We start from the raw sequence: 21,190 nt of genomic DNA, 5'->3' as shown, positions 1-21,190 counted from the left end.
GTATGCTTGTAATTGATTGGAAATAATTAAGTATAAGTATGCCAACTCAACATTGTGTCTATTTTCCCTATAATTAATACCAAATATTATCATCCAGTTCAGATAGCTCACACATTTCCACGTATTTACAATTTACACACCAGTTGCTGTCGACAAAATGCAAATGGGACCTGTGAAATAAATAAAGTGTTACTCAAGTATGTACTTAAGTACAATTTTGAGGTACTTAAGTATTTCCTATTTCTGCTACTTTATACTTCTACTCCACTACATTTCAGAGGTAAATATTGTACTTTATACATTTATTTGAAAACGTTAGTCACAAGATTCAGATTAATTATACAAAATATAATGAACAAATACGATAAGACTTTATTGATCTGCTGGAGGAAATTCACAAGCTACCCAGCAGTATCTAAAGTAATTAAAATCAGCTCGAGCTTTACCAGCTGCAACAGTAAAGTGATGTACACATGAATGCATCTTAAGACAATGAGGCTATAATACATTCATATAATATACATTAGTCTGAAATTGGCAACTCTGCATAATTAGAAGCCTATACTTTATATTTTGATGACACTTTTGAATGCAGGACTTTTAAGTATAACAGAGTATTTCTACACTGTGATATTGCTTCTTTTACTGAAGCAAAAAATGTCATCCACCACCTCCCATTAATACTCTCAAGTTGTTAGCATTTAATAAGTGGATTATTTGAATCCTTGAGCTCTGCAGTAATGAATCTTGAAACAATTTGTGAATAGGCCACCTCCGGTTTTGTAGTTGTGCTTTGTCGCCTGTCCATTCAGTGTCGGATGCTGCTGCCTCGTCAGCCTTTCTCTATACTGCCGTTGTGAAACACAAAAGACCACCATCGCCTTTCTCTGGAACAATAACTGGGCTGAACATGAACACTGACATCACTGAAACTGTTCATTCACCGGAGTCGCAAAAGTAACTTTTTGGTTGATTTTTGCTCATCTTATCAAACCCCCCAGAAACGTCCACTTTCTCCACAGTCTCCCAGGATCAAGGGATGAGGGTTGGTGATGGACCGATTGCCGTGGAAACGGACTATCCCACTATTGAGCTGATGAGCAGAAAACAAACTGGGAACACTGGACTGTTGTTTAAGACAAACTTCTCTCAGCAGAGCATCTGACAAGCTTTGAATGTTTCTGGAGGTTTTGTGTATCTTTGTGGTGTTACAACTGAACCAGAGATATGTCTGGGACCAAACTACGTGAGTAACCGGTCTGAATATTTATTGATTAAATAAGAGACAGATTTTATCGATGTTTCACTGAATTTCACAGCAGTTTTGAATGTTTTCTGAAATGGAAGTAATGATCTAGCCTATATGGAGGAAAACTGCATTAAAAAAGTATTTATGCAGTGTGTTTAACTCCTTTAAATTTCTTTGAAATGTGTGTGCATACGTGCGCGCTCATGTGTGGTCATATTCGTGCGTGTGCTTGTGTTCAGCCTGTGAGGAGCTTCCGGACTCTGATCCAGAGGACACATCAGAGGAGCTGACAGAGGTGGTGTGTCTGGAGTCAGACCTGCAGGATGGACAGTAAGGAGAAGGGGACGTGTTTATTCCTGTATCAGTACTTATTACTGATATAAGATGATTTATGCACTATTAATCAACAAGTGATATAGCCACACAAATATATAAGTCTGTCTCTCTGACAAACACTTTTTTTTTTTCATTTGGGTGTAAAACTTATTGCAGTATCTACGTGTGTGTGTGTGTGTGTGTGTGTGTGTGTGTGTGTGTGTGTGTGTGTGTGTGTGTGTGTGTGTGTGTGTGTGTGTGTGTGTGTGTTACCTCAGGATGATGGAGGTTGAAGTGGGACAGCACAGCGTGCTGTTGACACGTACCGAAGGCCAATACAGTGCCATTGGTAACCAGTGTACACACTATGGAGCTCCACTCAGCAAAGGTAAAGAGGCATGAAGTGTGAGCTTGTGAACATAGATTAAAATGAACACACCTTCATTTACTTTACCTTCACCTCCGATTTATTCACATTTTTATCTGTCACATAGAGTTTATCCACCACATTATTATTATGTAGTAGGCTTAGTTTTATAGATTTTGTGTTTTACTATTGTCCCTTGACTGGCTATTTTTCTGAGGATGAAAATGACACAGCTGAACATTTGGGCTAACACAATGAGTCTATGAGGATGGGATGCTTTCACCTGTTGGAGCTATATGGTGTCATTTAGGCAGATGAAACATATTTAATGTTAAGCCGTAGTTCATATTATATATAGTAACTATGAAATGGTTTGAGCTTAATAGAAATATGCAAATCAAATGGAAATTGTGTGTGTGTGTTTGTGTGTGTGTGTGTGTGTGTGTGTGTGTGTGTGTGTGTGTGTGTGTGTGTGTGTGTGTGTGTGTGTGTGTGTGTGTATGTGTGTGTGTTCAGGGGTTATTTCAGGCAATACAGTGCGCTGTCCGTGGCATGGCGCCTGTTTCAACGTCCATACAGGAGATCTGGAAGAGTTCCCCGGTATGGACTGCTTACCCTGCCACAAGGTACAAACCAGACAGACAGACAGACAGACAGACAGATATTTATCTTATTAGGACATTTGCTACCATTTTAACATAATTGCGATTTGTCTTCTCTTTTGAAGGTCAAAATTCAAAACAGCAAAGTGTATGTGACTGTAAACACAAAGGTAAGTAGGTTAACTTTAATTTTTTAGTTGATGTCATCCCATCATTGTAAATGCACTTTGTCCAATGTGCAATTGGATTCATACATTTGTTTTTACGTTTTCAGTTATAATATTGATGATTAGCCCTGTGCTCAGGTTGAGCTAGGTGGAGCTATGCTGGGAATTAAACTTCCATTACTAATTACAACACAGCTGTTCCTTTAATCACACAGGTGCATCACAAGTGTTACTAATACCATTAACGATGGCTCTGTTATATCCAAGTGCCAAACTGTCTTCTTCGGAAAAGGTCTTTAACAATAGCTATGTTTCCATCCACTTGTCAATAGAACTATCTGAAGTTTGCTAAAATATTCATGAGAATAAAGCCGGTGAAAGTGTGTTTCCATCCAGCGGTTTTAAAGCGAATAAAAACCTGTGCGTAATGACGTCACATGCTGTTTTGCGGTGAAATTGGTATATTGAGACATTTTAAGGTGTTTCCATTTATTTTCGCAATGAATTGCACAACATTCAAGCTAACATTTGCGAACAAAGTTTTGCCAGCCAAAATGGATTGCTCCGTCTACCCACACATGATTAATATTGCACAAGTTGTAATTGTGCTTATGTGCCAGCTGATAGCAACATATCGAGCTATAACAAGACAACAACGACGCTATCAAAACATCGCTATGATGATGCAGATGCACGTTATGGCATTTCTTAGATTTTTGCTATCTAAAATAGCCATTATATTTTGCTTGTAAATTAAATTCAAAAACTCTCTTGTCCGTCCACTTATATCTGTCTTTGTTGACACCCGCGATGTCTGCAAAGAAAGCGGAAATATGTGGCGGAAATTTCCTAAAACTTCTTCTTCGTTTTATGGCAGGTTGCAACCATAAAATGACAAAAAACCTAATCACAATGCATTATTTATTCTGCAAATAACGTTTCCATCCACTTGTCAATCAAATTATCTGAAGTTCGGTAAAAAAAACTCATGCAAATAAAGCCAGTGAAAGTGTGTATCCATCCAACGGCTTTAAAGCGAATAAAAACCTGTGCGTAATGACGTCACATGCTGTTTTGCGGTCAAATTGGTATATCGAATTGATTTGAGACATTTTAAGGTGTTTCCATTCATTTTCGCACTGAATCGCACAACATTCAAGCAAACATTTGCGAACAAAGTTTTGCCAGCCAAAATGGATTGCGCCATCTACCAACAAATGATCAATATTGCAATAGTGCTTATGTGCCAGCTGATAGCGACATATCAAGCTATAATAAGACAACAACGACACTATCAACACATTGCTATGATGATGCAGATGCAGGTGCACGTAAATGCCCGACGACAACGGAGGCGGCCTGTGGTGTGGGAACGACAGCGTTATATTTTGCTCGTAAATTAAATTCAAAAAGTCTAGCTAGTGTTTATCGCATTAGCCTTTTACCGATTAAGTTGTTCCACAGATGCAACAAACAGGAGAGTCAGGTAGCTGTCAATCAAGCACCATCTCTACACACATAGTCCTGTGAAGAGCTCTAATCAGGCAAAATAAGTGAAAACACACATGTGGGTGACCATGGCTGTGTAGGGGCATTTAAGTAAATACATCCAATAAATTAATCAATCACCAATTTGATTGCACTGCTACTGGAACAGTAAAAAAAACCCAACAGAATACAGTTGTTTACGTAAACAGCAGCAAACTGGAATGTAAATAAACTAAATGTTTCGCTTTATAATGTACAGGTAATTTAATGCTCTAATCAATAATACATGCAGGAATATTTGAGATCTATTGTAGGTGACTAACAACATATTCTTTATATTTTTGACCATTTCTTTTTGTAAATAATTGCAAATTCCTTCTATTGAAACGTTTCTATGGTGTTTTACATGGTTCAGACTCTCAGACAGGAAAAAAGAGTAAAGAGAATGGGAGCTGCAGTACCAGGAGACTCTCACACTGTTCTGCTACTGGGAGGAGGTGAGCGTGGACCACACATATTTCTTGCACAGTATATTTGTGTGTGTGTGTGTGTGTGTGTGTGTGTGTGTGTGTGTGTGTGTGTGTGTGTGTGTGTGTGTGTGTGTGTGTGTGTGTGTGTGTGTCAATTTTGGGATTTGGCCTGTTAGTGAGACAAAATGTGATGGTGTGTTATCTCTCTGTAAGCGTAGGAGCTGCGTCGCTGATCTGCGCTGAGACTCTGCGGCAGGAAAACTTTGGCGGCAGAATAATCATGGTCACCAGAGACGACCTTTTACCTTATGACAAAACACGACTCAGCAAGGTGCTGTGGAGTAAATGACACGAAACGAAAACCTACATTTGAATGTTGTGTTTTTGCATTGACTACTTAAACCCTGCACCTATCGTACAGGTAATGAATGTGGAGAATGACAGTATTCTGCTGAGGAGGATGGAGTTCTTCCAGCAGTACGATATCGAGGTGTGGCTCAGGAAAGAAGTGAGTTCCTTTTCCATCTCCTGTCTACTCACATCATCAGTCTTGTTGTATAATTCCTCAACTTACTTGTGACTACAGACATGTGATACTTGTGGTATTTTGAACTGTACAACACATTGCAGGCAGTGTCAGTGGACACAGACAAGAAGAAAGTCACATTTGACGATGGTTCAGTCGAGAGCTATGACCAGCTCCTCATCTCAACAGGCTGCAGGTGCAAACAAAAACACACACAATCACTGGATGTATGTGGGCAAGCAATTCATTTGAAACCAGGGCCCGCCTGAGCCTTTTGGGGCCCTCGACAGTCACCCCATATACCTCAAATGTGCAAATGTGCACATGAATAATCACTCTATTGTAAAAACAAAAAAACAAAAAATGTGCCTGGTAAAGTTAAACAATACCTGGTGCAGTGTCATTCTAATGAAAAGTCCATTAAATATAGTATATTATGACTTCAAGATATAATCCCCATTTCAGTTATAGTGTCTTCAAATCCCAAATGTTTGTAGAGAACCTGAAATGGACCATTTGTTGAATGCGTTATGTCATCTTACGGATGCAAGTATTTTTGATTCAGTGCTAAATCAGGGAGTGTATTTCTGAATATTTTATCTTTAATTAAGTTCACAGTCCACAGCAGTACATTGCTTAGCCTCTGTGTCCGGACTCATGTCTGCTTGGGGGCATGGCGACCGCCATCTAGTGTAGGTAAATAAGTATCTCATATAACCCCACTTCAAAAGATCCAAACTATCCCTTTTAGAAGCTCTGGAAGCTGCAGGATGATACAAAAAAAATGTTTTATTTCAATTTATATATATATATATATATATATATATATATATATATATATATATATATATAATTAAAAAAAAAAATATATATATATATATATTTATTTATTTATTTTTTGTATATATACTTTTGACGAAAAATCTGTGATCATGTTTAAATGAGAAAATAAAACTAAACTAACGTAGACACACAAATTCTTTCAACATTTGATCTGCCAGTTTCTGTCATCATCGTCCTCCTCTCCCTCTTCTTGGCTGACACATAATTTCTAAGATTGATGGTTATTAGGAACGGGGTAACGGAGTATTTTATCTGTCTGCAACAATTTTGGACAAAATATTTTACTCAATCAACGATGACCAAAAGCAGATGTGATAACTGGACTTTAACTTCGTACAAGGAAAGTGGTCATTGTTGCAGCACCACTACACTGCACTGTATTGCTTCTAAACAGAGTCATGGCCTGTCGTTTAGAGCGAAGGGTCTGGATGTGCCTGGCATGAAGTTGAAACACGTCTTGATGTTGGAGACACCAGAGGATGCCCGGCAAATCCACACAGCCTGTCTTGGCTGCAACGTTGTCCTCGTGGGAACCTCTTTTGTCGGTACTGTGTTGCAGTATGCAAAATATGCACATATTTTTTTTATATTTGTCTGGATTGGCGATGTGTAGGAAACAAAAATAGACTGTAGAATAAAGACTTAACAACATCAAATCTACTGCAGTGGTTTTATTTGATTGTGAAATAGATAAAACATAAAGAGTTTTTTATTCATCGGTTTTACAGAGGCCCCAAACCTACAAAAGGCAGTCAAAGGTAATCTGACAATATGAAAATAACACTGATTACTTTAATAAATAATGTTGTTAGTTAAATATTTTAATGGTGTAAAAATAAATATAAACCTTTATACGTTTCCTTTAATGTCCAATCATTTGGCAAAAAAGAGAACAGCTTTTTATTTTATTTACCACAAATCAATTTCAATTTATTTCACTCCTCTACTTAGCCTTCATTAACTCTTTATTCTTTGAATCGCCACTTTTAAGATTTACCGTATTTTCGTTTTTCGGTCAAATGGCCTTTTGAATGGGAGCGCTGGGGGCACTTTAATGCTAGCCTCAAAATAGCTATTTTTAAAACACTAAGAAGGCTCGACACAACATGAGACTTTGCTCCAAGTATCACCAGAGGCTCTACACCTTAACGAAAGCATTGAGAACATTGTTTGTGTACCCAGAGTTTACTAAAAAGAGGTTTTGAACAACTCACCGTAGGTCTTGTTGTTTCCGGCCGCTACCACCTCTGCAGTCAAAATGAGTCGATATCCGAATGTGAATGAATGGACTCCATATGAGGCTCCTTTTTCAATTACGAGGTCAATATTGTTTTTCAATAACGACAAAACAAGAAATAATCCGTGCATTTATATGGAACTAGGCTTTAGGAGCTTTCCATCTTTACTCTCCTCCCTGTTATGTTGCATTTGGAAATCAATTGTTTTTGACTGATAACATTTTGATTTTTTACACTCCATTTTATTATGTAACATAATTTAAAACTTGTAATACTTTTTGTCAGTTTCGGGGCTCCTTACAGTTATTTTCTCTACTACATCTTCATTAACACATTGTTTTTTTCCAGGTATGGAAGTTGCATCTTATTTGATAGACAAATCCTCCAGTATCACAGTGATCGGCAGCAGTGAGCTACCGTACCAGAACACACTGGGTCGGGAAGTTGGTAAAGTCACCATGACGGTAAGAAAGAGAGAGAGAGAGAGAGAGAGAGAGAGAGAGAGAGAGAGAGAGAGAGAGAGAGAGAGAGAGAGAGAGAGAGAGAGAGTCCTTTATTGTATCCTTGTTTCAGTTTAGCCAATTGTAGTTTAAACTCTTGTTCCTGCAGATGCTGTCAGAGAAAAATGTGAAATTCTACATGAACGATATTGTGATGGAAATCAAAGGTGTGGATGGCAAGGTAAAGTGGGAAAATACACATTGTGCCAATTTGTTTTATTCCAACTCGAACATCAGTAAAAATAGAGTAAAATCTGAAAATATAAACGCTCACAGTTCTTATTGTCCTTTCTTACTCAAGGTGAAGGAGGTTGTGCTGAAAAGTGGAAATGTCATTCCAGCGGATGTTTTGATTGTTGGCATTGGTGAGTGTAATGCACACTTTTTTGTGATTTCACATTTACACACATCTCCTTACAATATCTTTATTCATGTTTCTGGTCATTTCCTTTATTACTCTTTAACATCTTTACATTATCAATCAGACATATCTTGCACACTTCATGAACAAACAGTGAAACATATTATAATGACCTTTGGAGAATGCTGGAGAATGCTTATAGTAAATTATATTAGGGACCGTTCGGTATTTATGGAATGGACCACCGGAGGAAAATAGGGGAGGGTCATGTCTTTTTATTCTTTGCTGAGGGGAGGGTCATCCAACATTTTTCAGTCCGGGGGGGGGGGTCACCCAACTTTTGTATTCATGAAACAGCAACATTTCAAAGTGGCTTGTTTGGTGCATATTTTTCCATGTAGCTCTTAGTCTTTGCCCTCCTTCGCTACCAGATGGGTCTGACCCATGAGTTTGCTGGGGGGCAGAGGGAGCTGCCCCCCTGGTGGCTGAAATGAATAATTGCATTGTTTAAAAAATGAGTGGAATAATTACGTCTGACGTGATCAGATATTTTATAAATATCTTAAATAACACAAAACAATTAACTGGTGGTAGGTAATACATCAGATTTCATATACTGCTTTAGTAAAAAAAAATATTACCTGGCTGACGATGGAAGCAGCAGGACGTAAAAAACGAAAATGACTGTTGTACTATGTCTGGTCATCTTACCGTGCCAAGGTTGCAATAAAGGTTTCCTAAATGCCACATTTGATGTCAGCTTACTAATTGATTGCGTGTTTTGTGTAGATTTGGACTTTTATATGTTTATTCCACTTTGTTTAAATGGCGAAGTGGAGGAAGCCTAGTGACGAGTCCATAGCAACCAGTTTGTGTGTTGAATGTTACCCAGAGTGCCTTGCTGAATGGTCTCAATATTTTATTGTTTTATTTCATGTGAATACTAGTTTACTAGAGGAGTAACTTAGTATTTAAAGTAATGCAGTAATGCAGGAAGTGTGCATTTAGATTCCATGCTTATTTTGTTTCCACAACAATGTTAGTGAGTAAATCTACTGAAATGGCCACCACACCATAATAGAGGAGTGGGATGCGTCAGATCAGAATGCAGAGGTTTAGTCTTGTATGTCATAGCTGTAAAAAAAGCAATGGGGATCTGTATATTTGCCAAATGCAAACCAAGACAGAAGTTATCAATAAATTGCTGGGGGAGGGTCATGCCTTTTTTTCCAAATTGTTTTGGAGGGTCATAGAAATTATTTTACTGGCGAGGGGAGGGTCATGTCTTTTTTGGCTAAAGGTCCCAAGACTCCTCTGGTGGCCCCTTAAATAAATAACGAACAGTCCCTTACCAGTATTTGTTAATTTTTCTAACTATATCTGAGGTGCTGGTAGGCAGATTTTGTTAACACTGGAGGAGCCAGGCTAGCTGTTTCCCTTTGTTTCCAGTCTTTGTGCTAAGCTAAGCTAACCGGCTGCTGACTGCAGCTTCTTATTTACTTTTCTTCTTTCTACTTGTCTTCTTTTCTAACTTTCTATCAGAAAGACAATAAGTGTATTTCCACTTCAACAAGAGAGCTGAGAAAAACGGCTTAACAACCCTATCAGTATTCCTACAAAACCTGCTCAACCACTGTTGTCCTCTTTCTTTCATCCACCAGGCATCAAACCCAACTCAGAGTTCCTGCGGGGCAGCAAAATACAGATGGACTCAAAAAACTTTGTAACAGTCGACAAGGTCAGCTAAAAACCTGCTTATCTAGGGCTCTTTCTGTGCTTTCATTCTCAACACATAACCTCTCATCTCTTCCTAAACCAAGTGTTTTGTTGAGATTTACTTCTTCAGGGGGGAAGGAGGGGCATCGGGCACCGGATGTCAGGCTTAATCCCAGCAATGTACATCCGTTGAGCCAGACTAGGGTCTCACAGACTCCCACAGGTCTTCCAGGACCACAAACATAACAGTAGTCTTAAATAACATTAAACATGTGATATATATATATATATATATATATACTGTATATACTGTATATATATATATATTATATATATATATATATATATATCTACATGTATATATATATATGTACTGTATATATATATATACAGTCATGTGAAAAAAATTAGGACACCCATGCTAAAGTTGACTAAAAAGAGGAATAAAAAAATCATCTTTTGGAAATTGATCTTAATGCCTTAATTAAAAAATGAGGGAAAATCCAACCTTTAAGGACACCAATTTTGTTTGTGAATGAATAATGTATCAGAAATAAATAAATGTTCTTCCTTAAAATACAGGGGGCATAAGTAAGTACACCCCTATTCCCATAGAGGCAGGCAGATTTTTATTTTTAAAGAACAGTTATTTCATGATCCAGGATACTATGCATCCTGATAAAGTTCCCTTGGCCTTTGGAATTAAAATAGCCCCACATCATCACATACCCTTCACCATACCTAGAGATTGGCATGGTTTTATTTCAGTTAGCCTAATAGCTGGTTTGATTTGCATTGAGAGATGATCTTATGGAAATTACCCCATAAGGAAGAACATTTATTTATTTACGATACATTATTCATTCACAAAGACAATTGGATTTTTCCTAATTTTTTTAATTAAGGCATTAAGCTCAATTTGCAAAAGATGATTTTTTTTATTCCTCTTTTTAGTCAACTTTAGCATGGGTGTCCTAATTTTTTCACATGACTGTGTATATATATATATATATATATATATATATATATATATATATATATATATATATATAAATATATATATATATTATTAGCTCTCTGCCTGTATCTCCTGCTTGCAGTACATGCGCACCAATGTCCCAAGTGTGTATTGTGGGGGCGACCTGGCCACCTTCCCCCTGGCGATGGCCAAAAACCGGCTGGTCAACATCGGACACTGGCAGATGGCACAAGCACATGGTAATGTAGTAACAATGTAAATGTAGCCCAAAAGTCCTAGAAGAGAGACTGTTGCGTAGATTTACCTGACAGTCAGACTTCAGATAGACAATTTTATTTCTAGTTAAATATAATATATATTTTTATTTGTGTTTAGCGAGAATAGCAGCTCTGAACATGCTGGATAAACCTACTGAACTCAGCTCAGTTCCTTTCTACTGGACCGTCCTACTGGGTAAAACCATACGATATGCAGGTGGGCTCACGCACGCACACACGCACGCACACACACACTTTAGTTTGGACCTAATTTTTTAAAAAGCGTTATGTAAAGTTATTATATATGTTGCTATTTCTATGGTTGCTATTTTCATATTTAATAAAAGAGCAAAAGTAACAAACTCACTGTATGCACAAACTATCCTCTGAATCCTACCATGATAGATTTCTTATTTTCCCACTTATCACCATTAAATGTTACTCATGTTTTCATTCGGGTTGTGTGCAGGCTATGGGGAGGGATACACTGACATCGTAATTAAAGGAAAGTTTGAGGACAGGAAGTTCCTGGCATTGTACATCAAGTAAGTTGAGAAAAACAGCTGCTGTTGTTCTATATTCAGAAACACGTAACTCCTTTAACGAATACATGTCCAAATATGTTTTGTTTTTTTACCTGTAGGAATGATGAGGTCATAGCGGCAGCGAGCCTAAACTACGACCCAGCAGTGTCTGCAGTAGCCGAGAGGTTTGCAGCAGGAAAAATCATAACGAAGAAAGAGGCTGAGTATGTCAAATCTTTCCATCTTTGGATAATTCTGGTAATACTTTTGGTATTTACGCTGACCCCAAGTGTCCATAAAATCAGCTATTACTGGTTTAATTGACCTTCTGGGTTTTTCAAACATTGTCTGGTAATTATTTTTCAGAATAATCAGATGCTTAGATTTGTGACTCGAGTGTAATGGCAATACATTACAGGAACAAACTGGGACTATATAAACTCCATATAAAAGCATGTCCTCTCCCCCTGACAGATCAGATGCTCTGAGCTGGCTGCAGTTGCCCCAATCTACACTTTCCTCCGCTCTTTCACTCAACGCGTCATCTGTACAACGTTGACACGCAGCCAGAATGTCATTCATCTGTCTCTTCGTCACCACCACCACTCTTACCAAAGACAGAGAGTTTGGAGACCTGGATTAAAGTGTTTGATTCCGAAGAGACAGACTTCACACAATCCACAGTGAAGTTTATCTTTACAGTGTTGAAGTTTTGGATTTTAACTGTATGTCATACACTCAGTGTTTAGGTGAGGGGGACTCCACCATGCAAACAACAGATACCTCAGATGGATGCAGACTTCTTTTATTATCTCAATATTTTTTATTATTTCTTTAAAGTTTTTTATTTAATTTTATTTGATGGGTTTATATCTCCAGCGGTATTTAAGTGACAGTCCAGAGACATCACATTTAGGATGCCTCAGTATGTTCTCTGCTTATAATCTTTAAAAGGCGGTGTACGATGCCATTTACTTGGATGGGGCTGCTGGAAAAACACAAGTGGCCTTAACGCCCACTGCAGCTATGTATGTGGTCCGGTCGGTGAGTTGGAGGGGGGATTAGGAGAACAGAGGGGGAGTGCTCAGCTCTTTGAAGCAGAGATGCTGAAATAGGCAACGGTAACAAAACACACCAACAGGGAACAATAGGCCTTCGACAAACAGCACACAAATGCAGTGTGACAAAACCTTCACAAAAGAAATGCTGCGTTTTTCTCTCTCTGCTGGTTATTTACTGTCTTTACTTCACACATCCACATTTACTTTTAGCTTCACTCTGCCTTCCTGTCAACAGCATGCCTCAGCTCACTGTAACCAGGGTTCAACTGGTGCAGACTTTCCAAGGCCAGTACCTGTTATGTACTAATGTTGTATGTAAAAGATTTGAAACTTTTTTTTTTGCTAAACATGACAAGAATTTGTTGTTTTTAAAATCAGTACTTAGATCAGAATATCGATATACCTCGTGATTATATACTTTTTCTGACTAATAAATTGAGAAAATGTTTATGGAAAAAAAATAACCAGACGACAGGAAACTCATATTTTTTAATAGAGTAATAGAGCAAATTCAATACCTGACAAATCACAGTTCTTCAACACATTTATGCAGAAAATTATATTCAAAAACAATATAGGTCCACATAATAATGTTAATTTAAATTGTAACTGGTATATATTATCACACGTTGCCTTCCACTCTTGAAGCTAATTGTAATATGATTTCCATCTATCTGCTCATCTCACTGGCTGAAGGCAATACTGACTGCCATGATATTCCTGCAACTTCACATCTCTTGGAGAATTGCATTTATAGCATTATACTGTTCAGTAACAGCTTAACATCTTAATGTATCTACCAGGAACAGCTCCAAGTCTTACTTTGCACCCAAACACATTGTTAATAATAATAAAAAAAATAACGTAGCATATGATGTATTCTTCAGGTGAGAAGAATATCAGCTTTATTCTCCTAAGGATTTTAAGTGAAAGATGGTCTTTGCCTCTTACTTACAATGCTGAATATCAAATCCTCTTGTTAATAACAGCTTTCTTATCAATGCAAAGAGAACACTGATGCCCAGGGACAAATAACAGGGATCTAGGCCTACTTGTCATTTCAATTTTTTTGTCTTGTGTTTCACTTTGTTCATACATTAAAAAGAAAATCTCAGGCACAACAGTACTGTATATTTTTGCATTCATTGACTGATCGTCCAGCAGTGGTAGTGTTTCTAAGATTTACATTTTAGCTCCTTTTGAAGATGTAGCTTTTTAAAGTATCTTTTAGCATTAGCATTATGTAGAGAACTGTATAGCTCAGCAAGAAATAAGTAGAAAGAGAGAGGGGTAGATACATGGCTAGACTGAGGACTTTGCACATTAGACCACTGGTACAGAAGGTCAGCCACCATGCTTAACAGATTGAGCTTTTGAACACATTTTATTAGACAGTGTGACAGCATAGTAACACATTGTTACAGCAGTCACATTTCATTTTTCACTCTGGTTGATGGCGTTCTGGCTATTTTTGTAATAAAAAAAACAAAAACAAAAAACAACTGCTAACCTGTATTTTAAAGTTCTTCCAATGTAGGAGGGGAAAAAGTAATGTGATCCCTATCCATTTAACCCTCCTCTACCTCACACAGATGTGAGTGGGGGTTTAGTGGTATTATCCTGATTGGGTTTCAATCTTGAAAGGTCAACTTTGGGTCTTTTCTGTAAGTGTTGCATAATTTAGATGCAGAAGTTAAACTGTACAAATCCTCTATTAAGTTTTTAACAGGCTCATTGACCAGGAGCAGGTCCTGTCCTTCGTTGTTTATTTGTTTGTTTTGTACCTGACAGAAAGTATTTCTATCTGGTGCTTTAAAGGGTATTGAATTGGCAACATGCTCAGTTTCTCTTTAGTCCAACGTCTTAACGGCATCCAAAGATCTTCACTCTGTGCCTCACTGAGATGAACTTCATAAGGCTCCCACCTGCTTCTTTGATTCAGTCTGTGCTCAAATGCAGTACTGACTCCTGTGGGTCAGATTCAGTCAAAGCCTTTTTCTCTTTGCTCTCCTTGAGGAAAAGTTGGTCTCAAGGCACCCTGGGGTTCTTTTAACAGAGCGTCTCTGTGTGCAATGTAACGCTGCCGCCTGTTGGCCCTGTACAGCTCCAGCCTCTTCTCCTCAGCCTGGGGGTCGTCCAGCACTCCCTCCCACCTCAGGCTCTCCCTGGCCTGGGCGCCGAGCTCTCCACTGCCACTGGTTTTGTTAGTAGCTGTAAGCAGGGCTGGGGAACCCTTGGGGTGTTTTTTGCTCTTCCCGGCGCTGCCAGTGAGCCAATCTCCATCCTTCTTACTGGTAGCGCTGAGCTTGGGCAACTGGGCTCGAGGCTGACCTGGACTCAGTGGGGACAGCAGGGAGACTGGCGAGGTCTCAGGGGGCAAAGATACAACCTGAGGTTTGTCTGTAGGAAGGCAACATAAACATGTAGGCTCATGCACACCTCCAAACAAAGCTGAGGGCTTAAATTACTAATGACTCCCTCTGGAGTTGGAGGGGTAATGGCTTAGTTTACAGCAATGCGCTATAATAGGCCAGTGAGTTTAAGCGACATAAACATAGGCTAAACGACATAGGCTCTATTGACCTATTTAACCCAGTAGAGAAATGCATATGGATGTGGATCCCCATCTCTCTGTCAAGTCTCTAATCAAATGCTCCACAAAACAAAAAAATTAAGAAAACAAGTTGACTGACAGTAATATGTCTATAATGCACTGGTGATGGACAATGTTAATGACCATGATGGGAAAATAAGCAGAACTGTTATATGCAATTTTACTTCCTTTGCTACACTGTAGTATAATACCACTACAATTTAAATATGCATAAATGTAAAAATATGTTGAAAATGTTATTATTTTATTTTCATTTTTTTGCATAAAAATGTCTATTTGCAGGCTTTGAAACGTAAAACCATTAATTTTGAAAAATGGTACCTCTTCGATTGCTAATTATTATTGATACCTTGGTAGTACTTTGTTGACTGACTCTTTACTTGAGTATTTCCATTTTCTGCAGCTTTAGACTTCTGCTTCACTACATTTTAGAGGCTACTACTGTGCTTCTTACTACACTACATTTGTTTGACAGCTGTAGTTCCTGGTTTTAGTAATTCAATTGAACACTGTTCCTTAAATATGATGCATTGTCACAGATTAAACTACCCAACAGTAAATAAAGTGTTTAAAATTAGCTCAACCTCAACCAAACAGCCTACAACATCAGTGCATTAGCAATGATCAAAGTTGTAATACAATGCTACACTGACTGTGGCCACTTTCTGGCTACTTTTACTTTTGAAACTATACGTACATTTTACTGATAATGCTTTCTTACAATTTTGAATGCAGGACTTTTACTCTTATGTGTTATTTTACTGTAAAACTGATTTTACATAGTCTAATGTTAATGCTACTTGTATTGAAGTAATGAATCTGAACACTTCTTTCTATCTTCCCACTAAGTATATGTACCTGTATTATCTGGAGGAGTAGTGGAAGCCTTGGCTTTCTTTCTCTTCTTCTTCTTTTTATTGTCAGAGCTCCTGGATGGCTGCAGCAGCTTACAGTTTTTGTCTTCAGGCATGATGTATACAGTCACACACACTGCTGATGAATAGGTCTGTGCAGGCTAGTAAGGCGATTGTGCCGAAGGATAAAATGCTTCTTAGACGAATCCTCTCTCTTACTACAAGACCATTAACGTGGAAAAATGTACAATTACGATCTTTAAGACAAGTAAGTTAACTATAAACTGAAAAACAGAGACTTGTAAATCTTCGTTTACTCACTGGAAGCGGAGCTGTTGAAGCGAGTATCGGCAGCTTTAGTCCCGAGACAAGCTGCTTTATTTTCCGTGGTTTAAAACGTTTGTTTATGGCATAAAAAGGCAACAGAAAGTGGAAAATGCTGGATGCTACAATGCTACCTGCTATTTTCGTATTTCGTATTTGTTCCGGGACACGCTTTTTCCACAATCACGCTTCACCATTTGATAGACTCACTGACTCGTTGTCCAGTGACGCGTCTCCATACCAACAGGACACACCTTCTGGGAACGTGTGAAGATTTACTGCCGGTTAAATCTTTTTACTTTTAAAGCATAACACACTTTTTACTATGGTGAAATCTCGCTTTCTTTACAGTTTTAATTCCTGAAGCGTATTTTCTTTTAAATTAAACGGCATGTTCTGGTAAATAAACTCGATCAGTATGCAAAACTTTCCCATGTCCTGGTTAAGTCCCTTAAATGAAGTTTGAATTCATTCACTCTAACAATTATTGACGTTAGTCTGTAGGATACGTATTTCAGCCTGAGTTGGTAGGAATAGGGTAATATCATTGGCTTGAGGAACTAAAGACTTGGACACAATAACAACTAACTGTAGTTTTGCAATGCAAAGTCATAACAACCCATTATATTCCAGGTGAAAGCAAATATTTGACCCCGACGTGATTTGAACACGCAACCTTCTGATCTGGAGTCAGACGCGCTACCGTTGCGCCACGAGGTCGTTACACAAGCCGTAATCTGACAGTGACCAGACCTAACATTACATAATAGTCTAGGACTGACATATATTTCAGTCCTCAGAATGAGATTTATTGGCCAAGTAGGCCTAATACCCAGCTGGCCATGACGTTGTTTCAACCGTAAATAAACATTAAAATGCCAGCTGGGTATGTGTACGAGTTTCCATTAGGCTACTTCCAATGTTACACACAGTTCTGAGAACAATTATCAGGAAGATAGATAGAAATAGACAGGCCTACAGCTTAAAACAATGACAATGAAGCTGAACAGAGATGGGCAAACATAAACATTTAACTATAATGTACATACAACATTTTACGCTGCTATGGAATATCTAGCCTATAGAATGATAGCACTAGCCTACTCAGTTTACAGTCCATAAAAATAAAAACCAAGTGTATTTCTTTATTTCCAAATGATCACACAGCATCACTGAGTTGTAATAACTAATTTTTATTGTAGTAAGGTAGATATTGTCATTAATCACTGTCTCAGTAAAAACTGTTACTATTGGATTTATTAGTTTTGGACTTATAGGATCTTATATTTCTACATAATGTTGCCCATCATGTCTTTGTCTTTTTTCAATTTGGAGTCTATATAGGGTGGATATGAGTTCCCCTCTCTTCTCATCCTCTTAAAATGATTTTTTTTCCCCCTTTACTTGTTGGTTGTCTTAGTAGTGAGCTAAGTGGTCTTCAGTTCACCTACTTCTGGGACAATTCCACAGACACTGAAGCCATCTGGTGGACACAAAACAAATTGACCAATCCAAACAGAAAATTTCAACTGCATGCTGCATGTCGTCACAGTAAAATAAAATCTCAATTCAAGGAAGCACACATGATCATCAGATGAAACTGGGGCAGTGTGAGTCAGTCTAAAATATTTTAAGCCCTTGAATCAATTTGGGAAGTGGTCCTTCAGTCACTGACGAGTTCTCTGAGTGAGCTGGACATAAGTAGCTGTACTTGAGCTAAAGCCACAATAATAAAGAACAAGGAAGAGTCAGTGCACATGTAAAATATTATGATATACGTAAATTCCATTTATGTCACACTTCATTTCATTATGCTCATAAAATGTACTGTAATGAATCTTTTGGGATCTGCAAAGGTTCATAATGAGACTATGTAACTTACAAAAGAAGCCTTACTTGGTCTGGTATGACCAGAAGGCTATGGTGACTTGGCTAACTTTCGATATTTAACTTACATTATAGAGTCAGTTTACTTTACTTTACGACTCCTCTTTACTTGTGCTGCTGTTACACTACATTTAAGCATTAATTTCCACTTGTGGCCACAGTGGCAGCTATTTAACAGAAGCTCCACAGTCTCACTTGAAACCATATTTAAACCTGCAATTACTGATTCTTTGGCCATTTGGGTGCAGCAGAAACAAGATATAAAAGCAACACCAACATATTGTAATCTTTAACAATTGCCTATTTACACATCCGGCAGATATACGCAGCAACCTTAACCTTCATTTAGAGTTGTGAACCACCTGATGTATATGAAAAATATTGATTATAGCAGCTTTAAAGACATTTCATGTAAAATGAAGTGTTGCAAAATCTTGTACTATTGATGGACTGTTTGATCTGCAGAGAGTATTTTTTATTAGTAGTATTATTGAATACTTCTATGACTGTATCAAAAGAAAAAAAAACATTTCCGCACTGATTTGTTTAAAGGAGAATTCCGGTCAATTTCAACACGTAGCTCTGTTGTTTGTAAATTTGGAGTGCTGTCAGTAGCAAAAAAACTAAACAATCGGTGCTGCCTACACCGTGTTATCGCCCTGCTAGCGTTAGCACCCAAGAGGCTTAAACAGGGTAAGTTTTAAACGTGTTTTAAGCCTCTAAACATGCTCGGAATGTCATTACAAGTGCCTACCTATGTGCAGTGATTCCTTCCGAGGGAACACAGCGAATCTGACTGCAGTAGATGTGACAGAAAGGCATAAAAGTTGTGTTAATCCAGCCAGTGCACATACCTCTGTTTATTTCCTGTTTTCCGGTCAAGTCCACACTAGTCAATTGTCGAACTCCTACAAGCCAATATTCCAGTCAAATTTGCTGTGTTCCCTCGGAAGGAATCACTGCACATAGGTAGGCACTTGTAATGACATTCCAAGCATGTTTAGAGGCTAAAAACACGTTTAAAACTTGCCCTGTTTAAGCCTGTTGGGTGCTAACGCTAGCACGGGGATAACACGGTGTAGGCAGCACCGATTGTTTAGTTTTTTTTGCTACTGCCAGCACTCCAAATTTACAAACAACAGTGCTACGTGTTGAAATTGACCAGAATTCTCCTTTAAGTGAAAGAAGAACTCTTACTACTCTTAGAACGTGTTACTGATGTGACATTACCATGTTCTTTTAAATTGCTGCATGGGGATTTCATATGTTGCCTCTGACAACATCCACAGCACGATGCCTGGTATTTCCCAGGGAGTTTCCATCCTATTCCTGTCCCACAGAATCCAGTCCCCCACTGGTTCTTCAGTACAGAGTCACATTTATGTTTACAGACAGAAACAAACACATACATGCTGAATTTATTAAATTGGACAGTCTGGTCCTTTGAAGCACAATCCCTTTTAAAGCATAACACACAATGTCACATTTCTAATAACTGCTAGGAAACTAAACATAGATGCTATGTTCTGTCTGCAATCAAAATACATACACCCACCAGTGCTAAGAATAGTCTCAATCTCTGAGCTCAAACAAGCCTGTCCTGCTTCTGCATTTCCTCCCCACATATCAGAGCTCTTCCAGTAAGAAGTACAGGAAGAAAGATAAATCATGATGCTGAGTCAAAGAAGACGCGTAACATTTATCCATGCAGTAGTGACAAAGTTCTCAGTGAATGAAGACATAATACAAATATTGTTTTTAAGGGCCCCGTTTAAAAAGTGACAGAGAGTGGGCTGTCAGGATATCACAAAAACAAAATACTATTTCCCATGTTTGTGCAGACAAGATGAATACTTTGAACACAAAGCACGTTTACACTTATTTCATTTTTCAGACAACCTTTAACCCACAATTCTGTTTTTATGTGTTGTGAACCATTTCCCTTACGATTCACGGATGATGGGCGGGGGAAGATGTGACTCGCATGCTCCACCATCTGGTGCAGCCATCAATATAAAAAACAGATCTTGAGTTGCAGTAAGTGCACTGGCATCTGCTTGCAAGGCCATTTTCAATAACAGCTTTTGCAAACATGCCAAATTAGAGTTTGTTACATAAAAGCCTTAGAAATGTGAATCCAATCAGGGTGAATGTTGTACAGAATGGGGTTTAACCTTACTGGTATACCTCTCTCTAGATATGGATAGCAGTTAGGACACACAGTCTTCAGAGGGCAGTTAGATCATCTTACGTGTAGAGTACAGCTTATTCGTCTGGCTGAAAATGTTTTTCGCCACAGACATTTAAACCCTAACCAACTATTTGACCTTGTGAGCTCATAACAAAAGATTCCCAAATATATAAAAAAGTGAAGAGCACATGTTTTAGAGGCAATAGCTATGTATACAAAAGAACACTACGAGTGATATGATGAATTGTCTTTCCTTTACTTTTAATACTGTTCCTACATTAAGTTGCCTGTGATAATCACGATTCATAATAACTTCCACCTCCAAAAATGCCTAAAAAGGACATTGTGGCTGAATCCGAAGGCAACAAATATCACCAGTTAGCAATGGAGTGATTGACAAGGTGTATTTCACAAAATCTTCAAAAATCTCAAATATTCTTTGATATGATTTTTATAAAGTTGTTATAAAACAGGCAGAGGAAGGAGAATGAGACAGCGGGTTTGGTCTCGTGAGTATTTGCTGTGTGTGCTCAGTGTGTCAGGTGACAATGAGGAAGCAGTTTCTTAAACTGCAGCAACCTTAAAGCTGCAGAGTGACAAAAAGCTCAGGTTCACACTGATTCGTATTTGAAGAGACAGGAAAAAAGGAGACAGGCC

The 21,190-nt window shown here is 38.2% G+C and overlaps 2 protein-coding genes and 1 non-coding gene across 3 annotated transcripts; 1 reads left to right on the top strand and 2 right to left on the bottom strand.

The window, feature by feature from the left end:
* Window positions 1-1,227: 1,227 nt before the first annotated feature.
* Window positions 1,228-12,161, top strand: aifm5 (apoptosis inducing factor mitochondria associated 5). The gene is made up of 19 exons (XM_078266283.1): window positions 1,228-1,246; window positions 1,489-1,579; window positions 1,843-1,952; window positions 2,448-2,557; window positions 2,659-2,703; window positions 4,604-4,685; window positions 4,877-4,989; window positions 5,080-5,166; window positions 5,289-5,380; window positions 6,442-6,572; window positions 7,614-7,729; window positions 7,875-7,946; window positions 8,067-8,130; window positions 9,788-9,864; window positions 10,943-11,060; window positions 11,197-11,295; window positions 11,548-11,623; window positions 11,722-11,826; window positions 12,077-12,161. Exons 1-19 carry the CDS (start codon window positions 1,228-1,230, stop codon window positions 12,159-12,161), a joined length of 1,692 nt encoding a protein of 563 aa, XP_078122409.1.
* Window positions 12,162-13,133: 972 nt separating this feature from the next.
* Window positions 13,134-17,112, bottom strand: LOC144528040 (uncharacterized). Its single transcript, XM_078266444.1, has 3 exons — window positions 16,453-17,112; window positions 16,136-16,349; window positions 13,134-15,063 (listed from the first exon to the last, which is right to left on the bottom strand). Exons 2-3 carry the CDS (start codon window positions 16,245-16,247, stop codon window positions 14,645-14,647), a joined length of 531 nt encoding a protein of 176 aa, XP_078122570.1. The 5' UTR covers window positions 16,248-16,349; window positions 16,453-17,112; the 3' UTR covers window positions 13,134-14,644.
* Window positions 17,104-17,175, bottom strand: trnaw-cca (transfer RNA tryptophan (anticodon CCA)). Its single transcript has one exon. It is a non-coding gene; the product is annotated as a tRNA-Trp (tRNA).
* Between the last annotated feature and the right edge of the window lie 4,015 nt (window positions 17,176-21,190).

Source organism: Sander vitreus, chromosome 13, assembly GCF_031162955.1.
Source record: "Sander vitreus isolate 19-12246 chromosome 13, sanVit1, whole genome shotgun sequence".
Taxonomy (NCBI): Eukaryota; Metazoa; Chordata; class Actinopteri; order Perciformes; family Percidae; genus Sander; species Sander vitreus.
Note: the sequence above shows the minus strand (reverse complement) of the source record. Positions and strands in the feature narration are given on the sequence as shown.

Bases quoted from the DNA above. Each gene is read 5' to 3' on its own strand.
- LOC144528040 (XM_078266444.1), bottom strand. From the start codon at position 16,247: ATGCCTGAAGACAAAAACTGTAAGCTGCTGCAGCCATCCAGGAGCTCT. The intron at 15,064-16,135 runs GTACATATACTT...GCCTTCCTACAG, and splicing joins TACTCCTCCAGATAATACAG to ACAAACCTCAGGTTGTATCT.
- aifm5 (XM_078266283.1), top strand. The intron at 1,580-1,842 runs GTAAGGAGAAGG...GTGTTACCTCAG, and splicing joins TCAGACCTGCAGGATGGACA to GATGATGGAGGTTGAAGTGG. The intron at 2,704-4,603 runs GTAAGTAGGTTA...TACATGGTTCAG, and splicing joins ATGTGACTGTAAACACAAAG to ACTCTCAGACAGGAAAAAAG.